This window comes from Anolis carolinensis, chromosome 2, assembly GCF_035594765.1.
Source record: "Anolis carolinensis isolate JA03-04 chromosome 2, rAnoCar3.1.pri, whole genome shotgun sequence".
Lineage (NCBI taxonomy): Eukaryota > Metazoa > Chordata > Lepidosauria > Squamata > Dactyloidae > Anolis > Anolis carolinensis.
In genome coordinates, this window is record NC_085842.1 from 79,668,362 (window position 1) to 79,690,897 (window position 22,536).

Sequence of the window (22,536 nt, forward strand, 5' to 3'; positions counted from 1 at the left end):
CGGGCCGCTGCCGCTGAACGTTTTTCTTGCGTCACATTCTGGCGACCCCGTGAAATCCATCACCATCCTGAGCAGCCAAGGAAGCAACTGTGGATGTTAAGGAAAGGTCGTTGCTATCAACGACCCTTGAAGTGCAGAAACTTAGCTTGCCAAGTTTAGGAGCACTTTGTGTGGCTTGGATCAAGGACGCTAAAAAAAGCCAATGGGATTTTGGCCTGCATAAATAGGAGTCTAGTGTCTAGATCCAGGGAAGTCATGCTACCCCTCTATTCTGCCTTGGTCAGACCACACCTGGAATACAGTGTCCAATTCTGGGCATCGCAATTAAAGGGAGATGTTGACAAGCTGGAATGTGTCCAGGGGAAGGCGATTATAATGACCAAGGTCTGGAGAACAAACCCTATGAAGAGCGGCTTAAATAACTATACATGTTTTGCCTTTAGAAGAGAAGGCTGATAGGAGACATGATAACCATGTGAGGGGAAATCATAGGGAGGAGGAAGAAAGCTTGTTTTCTGCTGCCCTGGAGACTAGGACGTGGAGTGATGGCTTCAAGCTACAGGAAAGGAGATTCCACCTGAATATTAGAAAGAACTTCCTGTGAGAGCTGTTCAGCAGTGGAAATCTCTGCCCCAGAATGTAGTGGAGGCTTCTTTGGAGGGTTTTAAGCAGAGGCTGGATGGCCATCTGTCAGGGGTGCTTTGAATGCGATTTCCTTGCTTCTTGGCAGGGGGTTGGACTGGATGGCCCACGAGGTCTCTTCCAACGCTGATTCTATGATCAGGATAGTGGAGACAGGAGGCTCAAAAACTATCGCTCTGGTGCCAGTGTCTTCCTGCTCTGTTTCGTGTTAATACAAGTGTCAGGAAATGCCTCCCTGGGGGCTGCTCAGAATTAAGAGAGGCCTATATAACTCAGGGGCATCACAGATTTATTTATTATTTATTTATTTCCGATATTTCTACCCCGCGCTTCTCCCTGAGGGGGACTCAGGGCGGCCTATAGAAGGCTCTAGGTTTGTTCTATGCCATCTCTGTTGGGCTAGCCCAGGCTAGCCCCTAACAGACGGTAGGAATTGTGGGAGTTTAAGTCCAAAACACCCAGAGGGCCAAAGTTTGCCCATACCTGGGCTAGATGATTCTGAGCTATAGGACATATGATTCTTGTGAAGTTTGATTAGAAGCCTGTATCCGTGACCATTGTCCGCTTCTCTACTCGCAATTTTCAGTTATATGTATTCTATAATAAAATACAATACGAAGCCCAAATCCTTGGCTTTGTGTAGATATGTGAAACTGCAGGTCTCAATGAACCATATTACTATTATTGCTAATATGATGAACAATGCAAATATTGAGTACAGTAGTTAAATAAGTGAAAGCAGTTATAGTTGTTCCACAGATGCAGAGGTCACGGGGTACAGTACAGGCAGTCCTCAAGTTACGAACAAGATAGGTTCTGTAGGTTTCTTCTTAAGCTGAATTTGTGGAAAAAAGGGTTGGTGCAAAAGCTTCAGTGAAGGCACCTTTTCCCCATGATAACTCGCAGGAATGAATTTCCCTTCTGCAGGACAGATTTCTCTCACTTCCTGTTTCTAGTCCATATGTACAGTACAACACAAAATCAAAAAAGCAATATAACAGGGCGGGCCGCATGAACACTCAGTTAAAACCTGGGGTGAGAAAAAGATAAGAATAAAACCACGGGGAGCAGAGACATAAAATAGCAAACAGTCTGGAGGATAGATGATGGGGGGAGTAACAAAAAAGTGTGTAACAGTTACTCTCCGAAAGCACATCGGAAGAGCCATGTTTTTAGATCTTTCCTAAAGTCTAAAAGAGTGGGGGCTTGCCTGATTTCAATGGGCAATGAGTTCCACAAACGGGGGGCCACAGCGGAAAAGGCCCTCTCCCTTGTTCCTACAAGGCGGGTCTGGGATAAAGGCAGTGGCGACAGGAGGGCCTCCCCTGACGATCGAAGAGATCGGGCAGGTTTATGGTAGGAGATACGGTCACGAAGGTAGGTGGGTCCCAAACCGTTTAGGGCTTTATATATGATGGTCTGCACCTTGAATTGGGATCGGAAAATGAACGGTAGCCAGTGGAGCTCCTTAAACAGGGGAGTAGATCTCTCCCTGTAACTCGCCCCCGTTATTAATCTGGCAGCCGAGCGTTGGACCAGTTGTAATTTCCGAGCCGTTTTCAAGGGAAGCCCCACGTAGAGCGCATTACAGTAGTCCAATCTAGAGGTAACTAGGGCATGGACCACCGTGGTCAAGTCAGACTTCACGACGTATGGTCGCAGTTGGCGTACAAGTTTGAGTTGTGCGAAAGCCCTCCCGGCCACCGCCGACACCAAAGCTTTCATTTAAAAACATACATCAAAGCTTTCATTTAAAAACATACTAATAGGAAAGTTCTCTGCCAGCTCTAAATGATGATGATAGTGAATATATTACTTGCCTATTCCTTTCAGCTTGACATGGGATACAACATAATTAAAACTAGAGATGAAACACTATTAAAAGACATACAACGAGATATACAGAGTTTAAAAAAACAAGTTAAAATCCGCTCATGAAATGCAGATTAAAATTCACAACTTAAAATTGATTGGGGTAGGCCTACAGAAAGAGATGGGTCTTCAATTGTCTCTTAAATTCTGACAGCTGATGTAGTTGTTAAAGTGTTTCTGGTAGGTCATCCCACAGTCTTTGAACGGTTGATGAAGAGGTATTCTGGGTGACAGTCACCAGCCAAGTTCTGGTGGGCTGGAGTAGATTCCCCTCGCCCCCAAGACGACTTTGGTGTCCTAAAGGGCAGATAGTATGGGAGAAGGTGATAACCATGTGGGGCTTTAAAAAGGCAAAGTTACCACTTTGGACTTTGCCCAGGAAAATAATTGGCAGTCAGTGGAGTGACTTTCATATAGATGTAATATTCTCAAGTCTATATTCCTGTGACCAATCTGGCTGTTGCATTTTGAACTAATTTGAGTTTCCGAACTTGGTACAGAGGTAAAGCACATTGTGGGAATCCAACCTTGAAGTTACCACTGTGTGCATTACCATCTTAGGTCCTCAAATTTTAGGAAGGGGCACATCCAAAGCTGATAGTAAGACCTCTGTATCTTGGGTTGTCACATAAAAGTCGAGTTGTCCACCATCTGTGCATCATCATCCTTCCCATTTCATTTCCCTGAGGGTCTCTGTATATCTGGGAGCCTGATTTGTAACCGTTCAGAGAGTACATTCAGGAGCAATTGTGTCAATAACTCTGGTTAATTTTTTATTCCATTTCTCGACCAGGAATTCAACAGGAGATGCCAACTACAAAACCCTCTGTGGCCTCAAAGGATTCATTAGCTTTTGAGGGCGGGCAATTTAATAGGTCCTTTTCCTCTGCAGGGATAGGTTGTGGCTGTGATACTAGCCCTGACCAGAAAGTGATCTGTCCATGACAAGTTGGTGGTATTGATCACCTCTGCCACTGATCCACGTGTTCTCAGCTGAAAACCGTATCAAGGGAATGACCTGCTGAATGTGTAGGTCCAGAAACCAATTAGGATAAGCCCATGTTTGTCATGGATACCATGCACCTGACAAACTGGCCTCCAGTGGTATGTTGAAGTCACCCAGAAGCAAAAGTCAGAGAACTGAATTATACCTTCAGTTATTCATACTCAAAATATACTGTTTAAATCTAACTAGGCCAATCTTTATGGAAGCCCATATAAGGAGTTGTTAATATGTATACCATCTCAAGTATTTATTGTACATTTTATTAACACCATTAACTGATATCTTTCTTAGGTATGCCTTCATCATTATTATTTTATATACGCCCACATTATTTCAATAAATTTAACATAAAGTGTTTACTTTTACAACTTTGTATTGTCAAAGGCTTTCAACCAGAGAAGTCAACTATAGCAGAGCATGTGATAAACCAACCTGGACACAATATTATTTGAGAACACAGAAATTCTGGACCACTCTGACAACCATTATTTCAGACTACTCAGAGAAGCCATTGAAATCTGCAAGCACGTGGACAAATTCAACAGAAAAGAGAAAACCAAGGAAATGAAAATCTGGTTACCAGTATTAAAAAATGCCAGAATCAAGACAGTAAATAATGAACACCACCCAAAAACAGGAGAACTCCAAACAATAAGCAAAATCAAGGGCTAGTTGATACCTCTCAAGCAGAGGATGCCTCTAGACAACAAAGGCCAGGCTACTTCTATGCAGATACCTGCACTGATTGACTTTGTAAACTTCATGGCTACTCAAATGCTAATTTAAGCTTACTAATTACAACATTCACACTTTCTTTAAATAGAAAAGGGTCTTTTTCCCACCCTGGACATTCCACAGGTATATATATGCTCCACTTCCCTCACTGCCAACAGAACCTCTGAAGCCAGGCAAAACATTAGGAGAGAATGCTACTGGAACATGGCCATACAGCCTGAAAAACTCGCAGCAACTCAGTTTTACAACTTTTTTCTGCAGATAATCCCTTGAGTAATTGATATAACCATGAATCTTTCTTCTGTTACCAGCAATCTTAAAAACATTTAGACCACATAGTTGTTTTGTTTTTTATATCACATTCATAGTTCATTGTGGAACTACTTGAATCTTTATGTGTCTTACCGTTAATTTGTTTACTTAAAACTCCAGAATACTAATTGTGTGCCATTAAGCATTTGCAATGATTCATCGTTTGATTTTTTAAACTTAGTTTGCCAGTGAGAAAAATTAAAACAGTTTCAGTAGTCTCAGCATCTTTTAAAAAAGCAACATTTATGTTAACAAGAGATATAGTTCAACATCTAGATGAATTTTAGTGGGTGGGGGATGTAATCAGTAGGGCTATTGGAATGGTAATGTGAAAAGTACAGACAGTGAAACCTGCATAATCAGCATCCACTTACAAACAGTTGGGGGATGATACAAGCATTACCACCTAGGTAAATTGCTTAACATATATATTGAAATGCAAAACGTGTCTATTTAAGCCATAGGGAATAGTTTTTGGTGGGTTTTTTTGTTTAACTATTTCCTGTTGCAGTTTCTCTACAGGTTCTTTTTTTTTCAAAGATTACTTCTCAAAGATTAGAGCCTATTTTTTCCACAGAAAAAATAATGTAAAATCTTAGATTATTGATTTTTTAGAGTGATGAATACCATGTTTGCAACAAGGTATCCATATATTTTGTTCCCCAAAATTATTTCTAAAAGCTCTATAACAGAAACATGTTGCAATTCTTGATCTTGGTATCCTTTCCTCCTTTTCTTGTATGAATATGAATGTTTTATATTTGCTTGCTACTATCAAAGACTAGAAGACATAAAATAATTTTCTTTGTTTTGTTAATATGAATTGTATATTTTTATTGGGTTTACCCATTCCTAATGAAGTTACAAAACTAAAGAGGTTTCCTGCAGTTTCAGACATTTCAGTTCAATTTTTCTTTCATGTCCTTTTATTCTATAAAGTCTGCATTTACATACGTACAATAAAAATAAAACAGCATCAGAAGCAAAAGAAAAAAAAAGCTACACACTGCATAGAAGACTATACTCAACTAAGGGTAAATACGGCAATTCCCACACCAACCAGGAAATATAAAAGGAAGTGGGACTGACAAGACTGGGAAAACCAAGAAAAGTTGATGTGGGATATTGACTGAATACGGTATTGGCATTTTGGGCCCTGATTCTATCCACAGCTGTCACTTCTGGCCAAAATGCTCAATGTTTGCATAGAAAAGGGTTCCCTGCCAATCCCATGGATATCTATTTCTGTAGGATGTTAGGCCAATTGAAGTTATAGGACCAATGACACCTGCCACTTCACTACCCATCAGATCATTCTCTCAGGAAATCATATGTGTCAGGAATGTAGTATGATTTAAATGCATTTTAGTAATGTAGATCAAAGGAAATAAAAGATTTTTAAAAAATCAATAACTGCTGGTGTTCCCAAATCTGCTTTTGAAGTTGACTAAAACCCTGTTTTTAATGGATTATTTAAATCTCCTAATACAGGTACATTGAATACTGTTGGTTAATATTACATTTTGTACATCGTAATGTAGATAATGCTTATGCGCTGATTCATAGTTATTTTAAATGCCTCTTTATTCTACATCAAGTGGATTTAGCTAGGAGTTAGGAACCATCTTCATCCTTACATATTGGAGCACGAGCCATAGTCACAACAAACCTTTGGAAGAACATATCATGATGATTTATTGAAATTAATATGCAGATTAGGGCCAGTATTCATTAATGGCATCTTATGAAGTTTTCATTTAAAGGAGATTAATCTAAGCCCTTCACAGTCCCTGAGCAATCCTGCCAGAGCAAAAGCAGTTCTCAGCAGATCTCTGCAAAGATTAATGAGGGCTTCTGGACCACTTTCTAAACAATGCCTTCAGAGTTTAAAATGAACAAATAGAAAAACAAGATAACTTTACTTGTTTCTTGGGTGGCCATAGTTATTGCCAAAAGAGGCATTTATTCTATTCCAGATAGACACCCCAAAAGTGAATTCAGTGTATAGTTTACAAAGAGTTTGAATTCCTAGGAATTGTAATTTTGTTCAGACAGAAAGGCAGCAGCCAATCTAGGAAAAAGAGATGCTGCTCTGCAGTATTACTGAAAGTACACATGCACACACACATACCTGCATCCTTGTAAATTGATGAGTACAGTAATACCAGGGTACTGGTGGTATGGCGCACGCAGGGCAGATGATGCATAGCACTAAATTGAAATTTGAATCTGGCCAGCAATGAAGGAAATTGGCTCTTAATTTTTGAAACTGGCAGATAATATTTTGGGAAGCTTTAAGAGTTCTGTTTTGTCCTTAGGGCAGAGCTTTCCTAACTGTGCCGTGACACATTAGTGTGGTGATTGTAGTCTGTAGGTGTGTCTCCTTGACTCTCTTCTACCCTGGGCTCAGTTTCTGGGTTGGAGCTAGGAGGAGGGAAGTTGGGTGAAGTGTGAGAAAGACTATTCTCACCAAGCCTCCCTCTCCTCGCGCTTTTTCTGAAAACCCACAGAAACCAAGTTGAGGAGGAGGTTGTTAAATTTTAGACATCTATTTTATATTGGGGGAGATGAAGATGATGCACACCTTGGGAAAGAAAGAAACTGAAAGTCCTGGTTTGAGCCTTTTTCTCATTCTCTGCCTCTTTCCCCCTTTTTAAAAATCTCAGACCCTGAAAATGGCTAGAAGGCATTTTCCTCCACTTCCTGTCCCCTCCTCATTTCTTCTGTGTATGTGAGAGAAAGCCTTAAAAAAGGAGCAAGGAGAGGGGAAAATCACTTTTATTTGACTATTTGGCATAAGAAGGCTTTGTAACTCTACTACTCCCAGGATGCCAAAGTATTAAGCCATAGCAGATAAACTGCCATCAAACTTTATTAATTTGACAGCATAGATGCATCCTTATGATTTTTTTGCCTCCTTGCATAAAAGTAAGCCACAATGAACTCCAAGAAGCTTCTTGAGGCACTTCTATACTGTAGAATTAATTTAGTTTTACAACACTTAAACTGCCATGACCCAATGCTGCAATCCTGGGAGTTGTTGTTTTACAAGGTATTTAGCCTTCTCTACCAGTTTGACGGCATAAAACAATAAAGTATAATGGTAGACTGTACATTTATGTCACTTCATTTTCACTCAGAAACGGAAGTTTTGCAATGATATCATTGCTGTACTGCGATTACAAAATATTTGCCACTATATTGGCAAATAGAATTAAGCAAGCTCTAGCACAGATCATTCATAAAGATCAGGTGGGGTTTATCCCAGGAAGACAAGTAAATCAAAACATCAGACTAATATTGAACACCCTGGAAGTAGCAGGAAAAGACCCAAATAGAGATTTGGCATTGTTCTTTATTGATGCAGAAAAAGCCTTTGACCATGTCAGATGGGATTATTTGGAAAAAGTGCTAGAAAAATTTGAAGTTGGCCACCAATTCAAAAGGGCAGTAGGGGCTATATACACTAATCAAAGAGCAAGGTTAAACATCAATGGTCAACTGTCAGATGACATTGACATACAAAAAGGGACCAGACAAGGCTGCTGGTTGTCCCCACTATTACTTATTATGGGTCTGGAAATCTTAAATGTCAGAATAAGTGAAGAGAAGGAAATTACTGGTTTAAAGATCAGTGGCCAAGAACTAAAAATTAGGGCTTACGCAGACGATATAGTCTGTATCCTAACTAACCCACTACAAAGTATTAAAAAGTATTGGACATTATTCAAAGATATGGTGACACATCAGGATTCATTATAAACAAGAAAAAATCTAAGTTTTTAGTAAAAAAAATACAGATGCTAAAAGCTCTAAGAAACTGGAGGCCGCAGTAGACTGTGAGGTGATTCCGAAAGTAAAATATCTAGATATATGGGTCACAAACAAAAATATCAATTTATTCCAGGATAATTATGTTAAAACATGGGAAGACATTAAAAAAGATCTTACTAGATGGCAAACAATCCCACTAACATAGATGGGCAGAATTGCAGTAATAAAGATGATGGTACTCCCCAAAATGCTATTCCTGTTTCAAAATATACCCATTATTAAAGGAATATTTTTTTTTGAGAAATGGAAAAGAGAGATTACAAATTTTATTTGGGCAGGAAAAAGTGCAAAGATAGCATACCGAAATTTAATTGACGATAAAGAAAGAGGGGAGCTAAGCTTACCCAATCTAAGGACCTATTATGAGGCTGCAGCGCTGTCCTGGATGAAGGAATGGATAAAATTAGAAAATAAGACCCTGTTAGATTTGGAAGGATATGAATTAAGATTTGGCTGGCACACATATGTGTGGTATAATGGAGACAAATTAAATAAATACTTTAATAAACATATAATTAGAGGGGGATTATTAGACATTTGGAAAAAATACAGGAAAGGTTTTGAACCAAAAACTCCCCTTTGGCTGAGGCCACTAGAAGCAGTTACAAGACCAGACTTAAGCGTAGAAACAAGAACATGTAAAGAATACCTTATTAGAGAAAATGAAGAGTGGAAATTAAAAGGGCAGGAAGAATTAGAGATTAATGATTGGTTTTCATATCACCAATTGCATGAAAGATATAAAAAAGATATGAGGGTAGGTTTTGCAACTAAAAAATCAGAACTGGAAAGAATATGGGAAAAGGGAAACAAAGGGTTAATCTCCAGATTATACAAATACATATTAAGTTACAATATGGAGGACAACACAGTCAAGACAGTAATGATATCCTGGGCCAAGGACCTAGGTAGGCCAATAGATTTGGATAGCTGGGAGTACCCATGGAACAAAGAATTCAAATTCACAATATCTGGATCAATTAGGGAGAATCAATATAAAATGTTTTATAGATGTTACATCACCCCAGCAACATTGTAGGAAACAGAAAGGGACTTTCATCCATATGTGGTGGACATGTTCAACCGTAAGGCATTTTGGAACAAGGTAATTAAAGAGACAAATAAAATGCTACATAATAAGATTTTTAAAAGCCCAGGATTGTGTCTAATAGGTTTACATAGAGAAAACAATAACCAGAAGGACCAAGAAATATACCAATATAGCTTTGCCGCAGCAAGATTGACCATAGCCAAAGACTGGAAAGGAGAAAAAGGTTTTAACTAAAAAGGATTGGAGGGAAAGAATGCAGTAATATATGCTAATGGCCAAACTTACCAATAATAGGAGGAACAAAAGTAATGAGGACTTTTTAGAAACATGGAAGTTGGCCATAGCATATCTGAATAGAGAGTCAGTAATATAGAAGAGTTCCATTAGGAATTTAGGGTTACTATTAACAAGGATAGATAAATTGGCTTAAAGGCTTCATAGTGCTTCAGGGTTGGAAGTCATGGTGAACGGTGCACGGGTGGGGAAGGGGTTTTATTTTGTGTGGGATAGGGGTTTAGGTGCGTGCAGGGTCTGTTGTGTGTAACACGTTTGTATGTCTTTGTTTGAATGTTAGGGTGAATTCTTATATTTATTTTTTTAAAAATGAGTAGAAATCTAGATTGAAAATAGTGGATAACATGTAGAAAGAGCAATTCTAAATGTTTTGAATTACAGATAATAATATGTACTTAACGTTAGAATTAACTGGGTGATTGACTAATGTAGATATGCATGTGCATTTCTAAAGGATTGTTATTTGACTTTATCTGCTATAATTTTCTGTTTTGTTATGTAACATATCATTAATAAATTGTTTACCCACCAAAAAAAGAAAAAAAGAAAAAAAAGAAACAGAAGTTTTGGAACTTGCTGCACCTATGGACAGAGGTAGGTCATAGTAAGAAACCTGATGGAATAGAATCTGCGCAAGAACAATTCAGTCCTTTGTTGACATCTTTCTCCTATGCTTACACAATCCAGCCATTTTATCCCCAATTATGTTTTTCCTTTCAACCTTCTAGCAAATCACAGGGGCTGCTTATTTTGAAATCTTGGCCTGAGAGAAAACTGGAATTTGGGGATACTTGGTGTCTCACAATCCAAAATTGGGATAATGTTCGTCTGCTTTTAAATGACTTAGGGTGTGGAGCAGTTTGACATACAGCGTGTTTCTGAAAATTATTTTGCATAACCTGAGATTTCTCATTTTGTCTAGCTCCTTAGTTGAAGGCAGGTGATTTCCAAGGCAGCTTCAGTCTGTAGATCATTAACATCCTAATTTGATTCATCTGATCAGCTGGACAAGAAGACCTTTGGACTTTTCTAGGAGATCAGTGAGCATTGTTGGAGGCAGGTGAGAAAACTGGGTTTTCAGTAAAGCAAGCACAGTGGGATTGAAGAAAACCCGTATATCTCTCCATTTTACTCATTTATCCTGGCATTTAGTTCACAATACTTATTTTGCCCACCCTTTGTCACAGGCTGCATGCAAAGACTGGCTAATGACTCAGGCTGTGGTTTCACGCTTCAGGAATTTGCCTTTAGCTGGCACAGTCTGCTTGCGGTCCGCTTCTCACCCTACCAGTGGGACATCTCTCAATATGACGCTCAGGGAACATGGGCTGCATTTCTTCCGCAGTGCTATTGGAACTGTCCTCCCAGGACCCATGTTGAAACGAGTGCTGGTGCTAGACACAAAAAGTGGTTGTCCCAGATTACTGGTGCGCGATCAGTCTTTTGAACTGAGGAGGAACCTGTATTTGGTTGGCTTTGGGAAGGCTGTACTGGGCATGGCAGCTGCAGCAGAGGACATCCTTGGGGACCACCTTGTTCGGGGAGTGATTAGTGTTCCACATGGCATCCAAGAAACTATGCAGCACCGAGGAATGAGGTAAGGAAGCAATGGACCTTCTTACAGACAAAAATAGGCCCAGAGGTATTCTCCGGTGCCCCCCCCCATGAATCTCTTTTTCAATTTGATGTAGCCAAATTCTCATTTTCATCTTGTGTTGTGGAAGCCAGGCTTTTCCATTCAAAAGTGTCTGCACCACTGTTTTTAGTGATAATTGTGTAAGCAGTTGGAAGTAGTAAATGCAAATTACTAATTTTAAGTCTTTTGGAGATAAGTCCTTTTTTCATAATTTAGGTCAAGAATTATTCTAAGGGCACATTTCTTATACAATCTACTGTGGAGTAACCTAACAACCTGCAAGCTTGTTTCAGTCTTTTTCTGGTTTAATAGGTAAGAGGTTCTGGACAGTTTGCAATCTTGCTACATAGGGGTTCACAGAGTACAGAGGTCTGCCAGGGAACAGTGAGCTTTGATGGATCCAAAATAGCAGCATGATTTGGCTGAAGTGCTTAGAAACCATGTCATCCTGCAGACAGAATGATTATGGGTTGTTTTATTTTAATTATGAGCACATGTCCTAAGTCTTGTGTGAATGATTTTGGCCTTGTCCAACAGGAAATGGGCCATGCTGTCATTCATAAGTGATACGATATTCATGTGGTCCCTCATTGTGTCTGATCACCCCCAGTAATTGGATCATATTTCTTCTCATTAAGCAGTTAGAAGGGATCCAAATTACAAGTTGTTGTCCTGCGAATCTTCATATGTAGATGCATTTGGTGGTAGGGTCAGCATAGTTGAGAAAGTAACTTGTTCTTTTTTTATTGTGTAGAGAGATGTTGCTGAAGCCCCAGAGCCACATTCTAGTTATGGAAGGAGCTAAGCACAATCTTCCTGACAGAGATGCTTTGAAGGCAGCGAGTGCCATCCGGGATTTGGCCGAGAGCCTAACCACAGAGGACCTTCTCCTGGTGCTGATCTCAGGTGATTACATGATGGAAAAACTCACTTTCCCCAAATAATCTGCTTTCTTTCATGCACATTGTCCCAGTCTTCTGTTCTCTTTTCTGGTCTTAGTTATTCTTTGCTTCCATATAGAAGAAGCCACTGCTTTAAAATGCCTCATAACACAAGCTCAGTCAGTTTGTTGGCTGCAAAGATAGCAGAACGGACGTGTGAAGAGGTTCAGAATATTTTTCATTTTTAAGGCAGCTTCACAAGATATTGAATCATAGAATAATAGAATTGGAAGAGACCACATGGGCCATCTAGTCCAACTCTCTGTTATGCACCATAAAAGTATCCCATCCAGCCTCTGTCTGAATACCTTCAAAAAAGGTGTTTCCACCATATGTACATATGCTAATGGTTTTGCTGCTTGTTTTATATGTCTCTATAGCCCTGTATGTCTCCTGTTGTCTGCCTATGGAGACCTGCCCTTGCAAACCCTTAGTAAATTGTGATATCTGCTGGAATGAGAGGAACAATAATGTGGAATACGAATATCTTTGTATCCAATTGTTGAATAAACTTGGTGAAAGAAGCATTACCATATTAGGAAGTCATTTTCTCTGAGTCAGACTTTCCTCCCTCCTACTTTGCTTTTTCTCGTAGTCACTAGTCTTAGATCTGTGAATCTTACTTTGTAATCAAGCTAAATATCTATTATTCTGCTGCAGTGTTTGTAGTTTCACAAAGCACTCTGCTTGCTTTTGTTTCTCTGACCACTTGCGAGACTTTTGAAACAGCAAGGCATGCTTTCTCCAGAGGATGGCAGTCCTGAATCAGAAAACAGAAATGTCATGCTATTCCAAATGCTCGGGAAGGTGTAGGATATGGAATTGTGAAGAGCATAATTTTAGAAATTTTTCTGCAGTTTGCTCTGAATAGGTGGAAGGGAATTGAAATGGGTGTTCACTATAGTTTTGTTTGTGGCATATGAATAATGAAATTCTTTGGTCAAGTAACATTGAAGCAGAATGCCTGTGGCTTTTTAAAAATTTCATATATTTTCATATGCCCATAATGTCACTGGTGCCATAGGCAGACCAGAGCTGTATTGCCTCAAAATACTTGAAACAAATCTGGTATATGGTATAAAAATGAGTAGGAAAGAGTTTTGACAGGGACAAAGGAAAGTAGAGCAAGAGGCCATGTACTTCGGACTGCATTTCGGCCTAATTGGCACATGGCTATGACACATGGTACCACTGAGTCATATATTTTAAATATTGATGTCTGTCACAGTGTATGGGGACCTTTCATGCATTTAAAAAAAATGCTAGATGCTTTCACACGTTCTCTTCCCATTCCATTTTTGTTATTTTTATAACTGTTCACAGTGAAACACACTTTCTGTGCCATAAACTTTTTCAGCTCAGTCGCAAAAAGAAGTTGGAGATCTGGGAGCCAACTGCCAACAACTAAGACTATCTGTTTTATTTTGTTTTGTTTTTTGTTGTTGTTGTTTTTGGATGTATGGAGGCTCAACCAGAGCAATTCAATCAAAACCTGGACAGGGAGCACAGAAAAAGTGATAGCTGGAGAAGTACATGGATCTATATCATGGGTAGAATGTTTGTGTGTGTGCACCTGTACCTCAGTGTTGCTATAGTTAACTTGAAGACAGATTATTGCTGTATATTATAATTATTAGATTTGTTGCTGTCATAATCTTTGTTTATACCCAAAACTAGGACTCAAGGCCTCCTACAAATTACAATGAATACTGTACAGTTTTAAAATGAAATTCAAAACACCACAACACTAAAACTGAATTTAACCATTAACAACACCAATAATAATTTAAAACATATAACTTAGGTGTTAAAAAAGCAGTCTAAAAACAAATTAGCACATTTTAAAAGCTCTATTTTTTAAAAAACCTGTATTTCCCAAAATTATGGTTGATATAAATTGTTCTCTTAAGTCAACTTCAAGGAGTCCAAATACTCTTCCTAAAGAAGGGAGCTTTCTGCCACTTTATCCAGGTTCTTTCTTGAGGCCCTTGGCTACTTTTGTTGTTGTTGTGTGCCTTCACATTGTTTACAGCTTATAGTGACCCTAAGGTGGACATGTCATGAGACTTTCTTGGTGAGATTTGTTCAGAGGAGGTTTACTTTTGTCTCCATCTGAGACTAAGAGAATGTGACTTGCCCCAAGTCCTCCAGTGGGTTTCACTGGCCAAGCGAGGATTCAAGCTCAGTTTTCCAGAGACTCAGGACTTTATTGCACAGGGCTAGCAAACCAACATTGCAACTGGACACCTTTGCTGGTGATCAATATTGCACAGCACCATGCATCTTGCTGCTGATATGCCTCCTTCCCGTTACTTTCTTGTCTCTCACTATTGATGGGTAGAACCCAATCCCAGCCTCATCAGTTGCCCTGGTCCCTCAACATTTCTGTCGGTTCAATGGGTTCCTTCTGCTTCTTTGCTAGCATGATGGCAGTAAAGTGGTGTCAGGGAGCAAGATTCTCCCTCTTTCTTCTCCTACTCACTATTCCAAAGCTATGTTTTCTATTTATTTTATATTTTATAGTTATATTTGCCTGATTTTGTTTGTTTTTCAAAGCTGGGATTGCCAAATTGTTTGGAAGTTGAAATAAAAATGCTAAGGAAGAGCAGTAGTGCAGGAAGGCAGGTTTGTGGATATACAATTGGGGGGGCCACTATTGTCAGATGAAAGAGAGGTGCTATATTGAAGGTCCTTATCACAATATGTGTCCAGTCACAATGGGAGCACAACTGCAATGGGACAGTGAGTTTGTGTAATGAAGTCTCTAGTCCAATGGTAAAACCACTAGACCATGCTGGCTCTCACCTTTGGCTATATTTATCTTGAAAAGTTTTCTAACCCCTAGGAGGATGCCATTCCCTGTTCTCCTATTCCAGGCCAGTTTAAGGACTCCATTACGAGACAATTCCTTACTTGACTATTGTTCTCACTTGGCTGCACTCCTAGTGATTGATGAAATGTTGCACCTATTTCATTGTTTTTCTGGTTTGTTGCCTTTTGCAGATTCAGTGTCTCAAAGCTCAGAGCATTTATCATTTAATGGTTGCTTTTGAGCTGACCCTGGAGCAGAGTTGACCTCTAATCTTTTCACAAACTCTCTTGATCATTTCTCTCTGCGGTCATCTGGTTAGTTGTGATCACACATCCATTGCTCAAGCTGCAAATATGTCTGGTGCTTGAGCTATTTTTCTTTCCCTCATTTATCCTCTCTTTCTCATCCATCTGTGGCACTTGTCATAAGCTTTTAGTTGCACTTCATTTCATTTCTGCATTTTGCTTCAAATGGTATTTGCTTTCTTTTAAGAGTTGCTTATTACGAATAAGGCCAATAAAACAGAGAGAAGTCCAAAATCTTTGTGTGTGCTCTTCTCCTGTCTCTTTTTCCAAAGCTTCCCCAACCTGGTGCCATCTAGATTTGTTGGATGACTATCATAGAATTGAAGAATTTGAAGTAATCCCAAAGGCCATCACATCCAACCCCATGCCATGTTGGAACACACATTCAAAGCACTCCAGATTCTGCTTTAAAAACCCATCTCCAAAATTTAGCTATTCTTTTCTGGGACTTCCTCCTGCAACAGGACATTCTTTCCTTCCAATTTGTTTTGCATGATATCTAGGGTATACAGTATTTCATTGCCTTGCTCCCATTTCCCCCAAATGCATGTACTTTGCTCATATGACTGGAGACAGTGGTTCAGTAGGCATAACCATATTTGCAACCCCCAAGTAAACAATAATTTAGATTTGTAAAATCATTTTCCAAACAACACTATCATTGCTGTAAATTTTAAATTTCTTACCAATATCCTTTTATCTAAAGCTTCTTTTTGTTCACTTACCAAGATCACCCCTGCCCCTTTGTTCTTCGTTGCTGGGCTTTTTTGATCCCTGACTTCTGTCAGCTCTCCCTTTGTTATACCAAGATTAGCATCTCTTATTTTCTTCTTCCATTAATTTCCAACTTCTATGCCTATGCCTACTCCTTCTCCCCCAGAGCAATAATTTCATTTCTTATTCATTTTCTCTTCTTTTTCTTCCATTCTCTTTCTCTACACTCACATTTCTCCTTGGATCAGATATCTGTAATCATGATTTGTTGTGGATAGCCCTCTATCTTTTGGACTATATGTTTTTCAATCTCCTTTCCCACCTCATAGTACAAAGCAGATTGTCTGATATTCTACTTTTTATCTACATTCTTTCAGTACACTTTAAAAAGCAAGATCTGCTCAGTCCCTTTCTAGATTAGTTGTTTATGCTTTTGGGCTGTGTTTTAACAGGCTCAGAGTTGTACTGAGATACTGTGAGTCAGTGTATTTGAGAGAGGAAAAGCCTAATTGATTCAGAGTGAGTCTGCATGTGACTTTCTCATTCAAGGGCTTAGTGTGAAAAAGTTTCCAGTTGTCATTCTAGTAATTCATATATGGAAATAAAAATAATAGAATTGAATCTGCTTTCTTTGTCAGGGAAACAGAGAAATATTAGCTTTAACCGTCTCTCTTTGGTGTTTCTTTTGTATAATTGACACTAGTGGTTGAGTTGTGAGAAGGAATCATGCCCTGTAAAAATGTATGTTGTGGCAGTGACCTCATTATTATTATTATTATTATTATTATTATTATTATTATTATTATTAAACTTTATTTGTACCCCGCTAGCATCTCCCGAAGGACTCGATGCGGCTTACAAAGGCCAAGGCCTCAACACACAATATAACAATACAAAACAAAAAGCAAATTAAAAACAATTAAAACAGTATAAATAACAAGCAATAACAATATGCTATTAAGATACGCTATTAATACGCTCATTAAGATGAAACAATCTCAAAATCAGATGCATCTGAGAAAGTAGACAAATTACCTCATCAGACGGGCCATTGGAATCACCACACATTATGTTGAATCCAGTGGTGCCCAGCTTAGTGTGTGGGGAACCCGTCGCCCCATGCCCCGCAACACCCGACTCACTTGTTGCCCCATTCCATGGGGGAAGTGTTTGCTGCCCGGCTTCCCCCCATTGATGGCAGTTGAACTTGGGAGTCCTCCTGTGTTGGCATAGCAGTGGCATGTACTGCCTCCTCTACAGTTTTACAACTGAGTCCTGCCGGAAGTAGTTCATAATTGTGGGATGGGAGCCAGCAGGCTCTGTCATAAAACTGTAGAGCAGTGGTTCTCAACCTGGGGCCCCTAGATGTTTTTGGTCTACAACTCCCAGAAATCCCAGCCAGTTTACTAGCTGTTAGGGTTTCTGGGAGTCGAAGGCCAAAAATATCTGGAGATCCCGGGTTGAGAACCACTACTGTAGAGGAAGCAGCACATGTCACCGAAAGTCATACCATCTGATGAGGTCATTAGTTTATTGAAGATCATGCTACCACTTTCATTCTCTCAATCTCTAAAGTGCTACAAGAACCCTTTGCATAATGATATTCCAGCCTAACATGTCTATATCATTGGACAATGTCACAGAACTATGAGACATTTTGTGCAAGTTTTCAAATTAAAATTTTATAATCACACAGAGACAGCTGTTAAAATGGGGAGAAAGTGACAATGTTAGTCACACAGTTTACATTTTTTTCTTGAGATGGTATGGAGGATGGGTCTGGGCAGACTATCCAGTTAGACTCATCAGGACCCCACAGCCTCTTGTCCTGAGCTCACCAGGAGGAACAAAGGGGTTTTAAAATGATAATACAGTGTGGTTCTCTGTGTGAAAATAAGAAAAATCACTTTGAAAACTCAAATCTCTCTCTACCCAGGCTCCTTTGTAGGAAGAGAGCAGTGAGTTCTTCAATATGCTTTTATATTGTCAGGGCTGTTGGCAGTCTCTCATTCATAAGGTTGTCACAAGTCCAAGTCAACTTGATGGCATTTAACAGTAAGAGACAAATTTAAGTGATGGGTCAAACAAATCACATTGATAGGAGCAAAACTGGTAAGCCTTAATTTTGACTGGAAGGAACAATTCCTTAGAAAATCAAGTCCCAGTTTAAGATTATATGGATTTCTTTTCCTTCAGTGTAAAGTCCCCCTGCTGAGTGGTACATTTGTTCTCCATTTCCCCTATATGCTTTTCTGACATCTTTGCTTTGTGTGTTTCAATGGAGCGCACAGAGACTCTGGTGCTGTTCTTGTTAGCCTCAAAAAGTTCTTTGGATTTTTTCCCCCTTACAGTCAACATTATTATCCTTGTAGCTGCAAATACACACTTGCTATTTTATGTTCTCTGGTGTTTTAGGAGGTGGGTCTGCACTTTTACCTGCACCTATCCCTCCAGTCACTCTTGAAGAGAAGGCTACCATCACCAGGCTGTTGGCTTCAAAAGGAGCAACCATTCAAGAGCTCAATACTCTTCGAAAGACTCTTTCCTTGTTGAAAGGTGGAGGACTGGCCCGGTCTGCCTATCCTGCCCAGGTGAGGCTATGTTTTTCCAGTCCTTTTGTGAAAGTTTTAATAGATGAAGTGGAAAATATGTTGTGATGCAAGAAGGGAGGGACAGATCTAATCATTCTCAATGTCTGTGAAGGCAAACCTGGTTGATATGTTTGAGAGAGGCATAAGACACCTGGTCTTTTGGTTAATTGAAACAACACAAGATATTGTAAGCTAGTAGATCAAAAAACGGCTAATTGGGTTCCAAGTTTCATAGAATCATAGAATAGTAGAGTTGGAAGAGACCTCAAGGGCCATCTAGTCCAACCCCCCGCTAAGAAGCAGGAAATCGCATTCAAAGCACCCCCGACAGATGGCCATCCAGCCTCTGCTTAAAAGCCTCCAAAGAAGGAGCCTCCACCACGGCCCGGGGGAGAGAGTTCCACTGCCGAACAGCCCTCACAGTGAGGAAGTTCTTCCTGATGTTCAGGTGGAATCTCCTTTCCTGTAGTTTGAAGCCATTGTTCCGTGTCCTAGTCTGCAGGGCAGCAGAAAATAAGCTTGCTCCCTCCTCCCTATGACTTCCCCTCACATATTTGTACATGGCTATCATGTCTCCTCTCAGCCTTCTCTTCTGCAGGCTAAACATGCCCAGCTCTTTAAGCCTCTCCTCATAGGGCTTGTTCTCCAGACCCTTAATCATTTTAGTTGCCCTCCTCTGGACGCTTTCCAGCTTGTCAGCATCTCCCTTCATCTGCGGTGCCCAAAACTGGACACAGTATTCCAGGTGTGGTCTGACCAAGGCAGAATAGAGGGGGAGCATGACTTCCCTGGATCTAGACGTTATTCCCCTATTGATGCAGGCCAAAATCCCATTGGCTTTTTTAGCTGCCGCATCACATTGTAGGCTCATGTTTAACTTGTTGTCCACGAGGACTCCAAGATCTTTTTCGCACACACTGCTGTCAAGCCAGGCGTCCCCCATTCTGTATCTTTGATTTCCATTTTTTCTGCCGAAGTGAAGTATCTTGCATTTGTCCCTGTTGAACTTCATTTTGTTAGTTTCGGCCCATCTCTCTAGTCTGTCAAGATCGTTTTGAATTCTGCTCCTGTCTTCTGGAGTGTTAGCTATCCCTCCGAGTTTGGTGTCATCTGCAAACTTGATGATCGTGCCTTCTAACCTTCGTCTAAGTCGTTAATAAAGATGTTGAACAGAACCGGGCCCAGGACGGAGCCCTGCGGCACTCCACTTGTCACTTCTTTCCATGATGAAGACGACGCATTGGTGAGCACCCTTTGGGTTCGTTCGCTTAGCCAATTACAGATCCACCTAACCGTAGTTTTGTCTAGCCCACATTTTACTAGTTTGTTTGCCAGAAGGTCGTGGGGGACTTTGTCGAAGGCCTTACTGAAATCTAGATATGCTACATCCACGGCATTCCCTGTATCGACCCAACTCGTAACTCTATCGAAAAAAGAGATCAGATTAGTCTGGCATGACTTGTTTTTGGTAAATCCGTGTTGACTATTAGCAATGACCGCATTTGTTTCTAAGTGTTTGCAGACCACTTCCTTAATGATCTTTTCCAGAATCTTGCCTGGTATTGATGTGAGGCTGACCGGACGGTAATTGTTTGGGTCGTTCTTTTTTCCCTTCTTGAAGATAGGGACCACATTCGCCCTCCTCCAATCTGCTGGGACTTCTCCTGTTCTCCAAGAACTCTCGAAGATGATTGCCAGTGGTTCTGAAATAACTTCCGCTAGTTCCTTCAATACTCTTGGATGTAGCTGATCTGGCCCTGGGGACTTGAATTCGTTTAGAGTGGCCAGGTGTTCCTGGACAACTTGTTTCCCTATTTGGGGTTGGATTTCCCCCAATCCTTCGTCCATTCCATGTTGCTGGGGTTGAAGATGGCTTTCTTTTTGTGAGAAGACCGAGGCAAAGAAGGCATTAAGCAGTTCTGCCTTTTCCCTATCCCCTGTCACCATCACCCCATCTACTCCTTGCAGTGGCCCTATCGCCTCCTTTTTCCTCCTTTTTCTACCAACATAAGCAAAAAAACCTTTTTTGTTGTTTTTTATGTCCCTGGCAAGCCTGAGCTCATTTTGCGCTTTAGCCTTGCGAACCTTTTCCCTACAGGAGTTGGCTATACGTTTGAATTCTTCTTTGGTGATTTCTCCCCTTTTCCACTTCTTGTGCATGTCACTTTTGAGCTTTAGCTCAGTTAGAAGTTCTTTGGACATCCATTCTGGCTTCTTTGCACTTGTCTTATTTTTCTTCTTTGTTGGCACTGTTTGCATTTGCGCCTTGAGTATTTCACTTTTGAAAAACTCCCATCCATCCTTAACTCCCTTGTTTTTTAATATCGGCGTCCATGGAATGCCGCTCAGTAATTCCTTCATTTTTTGGAAGTCAGCTCTCTTAAAGTCCAGAATGCGTGTTTGACTTGTCTTAGTTTCAGCATTCCTTTGTATTGCAAACTGCAGGAGCACATGGTCACTTGCCCCTAAGGATCCAACCACTTCAACTGTATTGATCAGGTCTTCCACATTTGTTAAGATTAGATCAAGAGTTGCTGATCCCCTTGTTGCCTCTTCTACCTTCTGGACCATAAAATTATCTGCAAGGCAAGTGAGGAATTTGTTGGACTTTGTACTCTTGGCTGAGTTTGTTTTCCAGCAGATATCGGGATAATTGAAATCGCCCATGACTACTATATCTCTTATAGGTTTGATTCCAGCTCTTCTAGGATAGCATACATAAAGATGGGCCCCTTCATGCCTTCCATATTCCTGCCAGAATCACAAAGGGTACTTCCCCTATCATGCTTCAGTTTTCTAACAGGATTACTCAGGGAGAGGAAAAGGATTTCAGTTCTCCTTACCAGTCATCCCATTTAGCAAAATCTGTTCCCTGTCAGTGGAGGACATTGCTGGTAAGGGTCAGGTTTTATGTCTCTCTGCCCGTGAGTCTATGCAGATATAAAAGATAGGGAGAAAAGGTTTGTTTCTATCCTTGGGGTATGAATGTGTCCTGTTTTGTGAGTGAAAGAATCTGACTTACTTATGCAGGAGCCAGCCCCAGTGGTGGTTCCTCAAAAGGTTCTCTGGTGACATTGTGGAACTCCATCCTAACAATATTATGATTTAAAGGCCTTTGAGTAATGGAAGAAGGTGACTGATTCTTACCTGAACAATATTTAGCACTGCAGAGGTACTTCATACCTCCAGATTGCACAGAGGGCAATGTATATGGTGTGAGAGACTAGAGGCCAACAAAAATATTATTCCGAGAGGAAATTGTTGTAAAGTGTAGCTGTCTTTGTTAGCAGCTGGATGATAGCATGAAGTGGGGAAATGGTAGGTCAAGGCTGGATCTACACTGTCTTATATCCCAGGATCTGATCCCAGATTATCTGCTTTGAGTCTACTCTGCCAGATAATCTGGGGTAAAATATAATTTGAGATTAAATCCTGGATATAGAACAGTGTAGTTCCAGCCTTAATGAGGAAGTCATGGAAGGCATTGAGTGTGCCCTTGTGGGAGGTCTGTAATAGCCTCCAACTTGAGTCTGTAAGCCTGCGTTATGTCCCTGCATCTACCTAACTCTACCATTCTATCTAACTCAGGCATTTCTGTTTGAAAAATGAATAGCAATAGAATCCAATCTCTTAGCTGAACAGAATGCTTTTAGGAAGGGAGGTGAAATTATGTGCTGAAAAATCCCAAAGCATGCAATCAAAAATCCTGTTTTGTTCAACTATAATGGATTATGCAAATTGAGCTAACAATATAGATAATTACCCAATTTATGTTTTATACACAAGTAGTA

At 40.2% G+C, this 22,536-nt stretch overlaps 1 protein-coding gene across 5 annotated transcripts in view; it reads left to right on the forward strand.

Annotated features, from left to right (window-relative positions):
• glyctk (glycerate kinase) overlaps window positions 1-22,536 on the forward strand; it is a 28,473-nt gene that overhangs the window by 1,034 nt on the left and 4,903 nt on the right. For 3 of the 5 annotated variants that reach the window (XM_008105132.3, XM_008105131.3, XM_008105130.3), the window contains exons 2-4: window positions 10,669-11,343; window positions 12,137-12,288; window positions 18,570-18,745. In XM_008105132.3, the coding sequence (XP_008103339.2) occupies window positions 10,955-11,343; window positions 12,137-12,288; window positions 18,570-18,745 (717 nt within the window). In that variant the 5' untranslated portion in view covers window positions 10,669-10,954. Of the gene's footprint in view, window positions 1-1,608; window positions 11,344-12,136; window positions 12,289-18,569; window positions 18,746-22,536 lie in introns of those variants that run through there. The other 2 variants (XM_008105129.3, XM_062970051.1) reach the window with 2 other exon arrangements.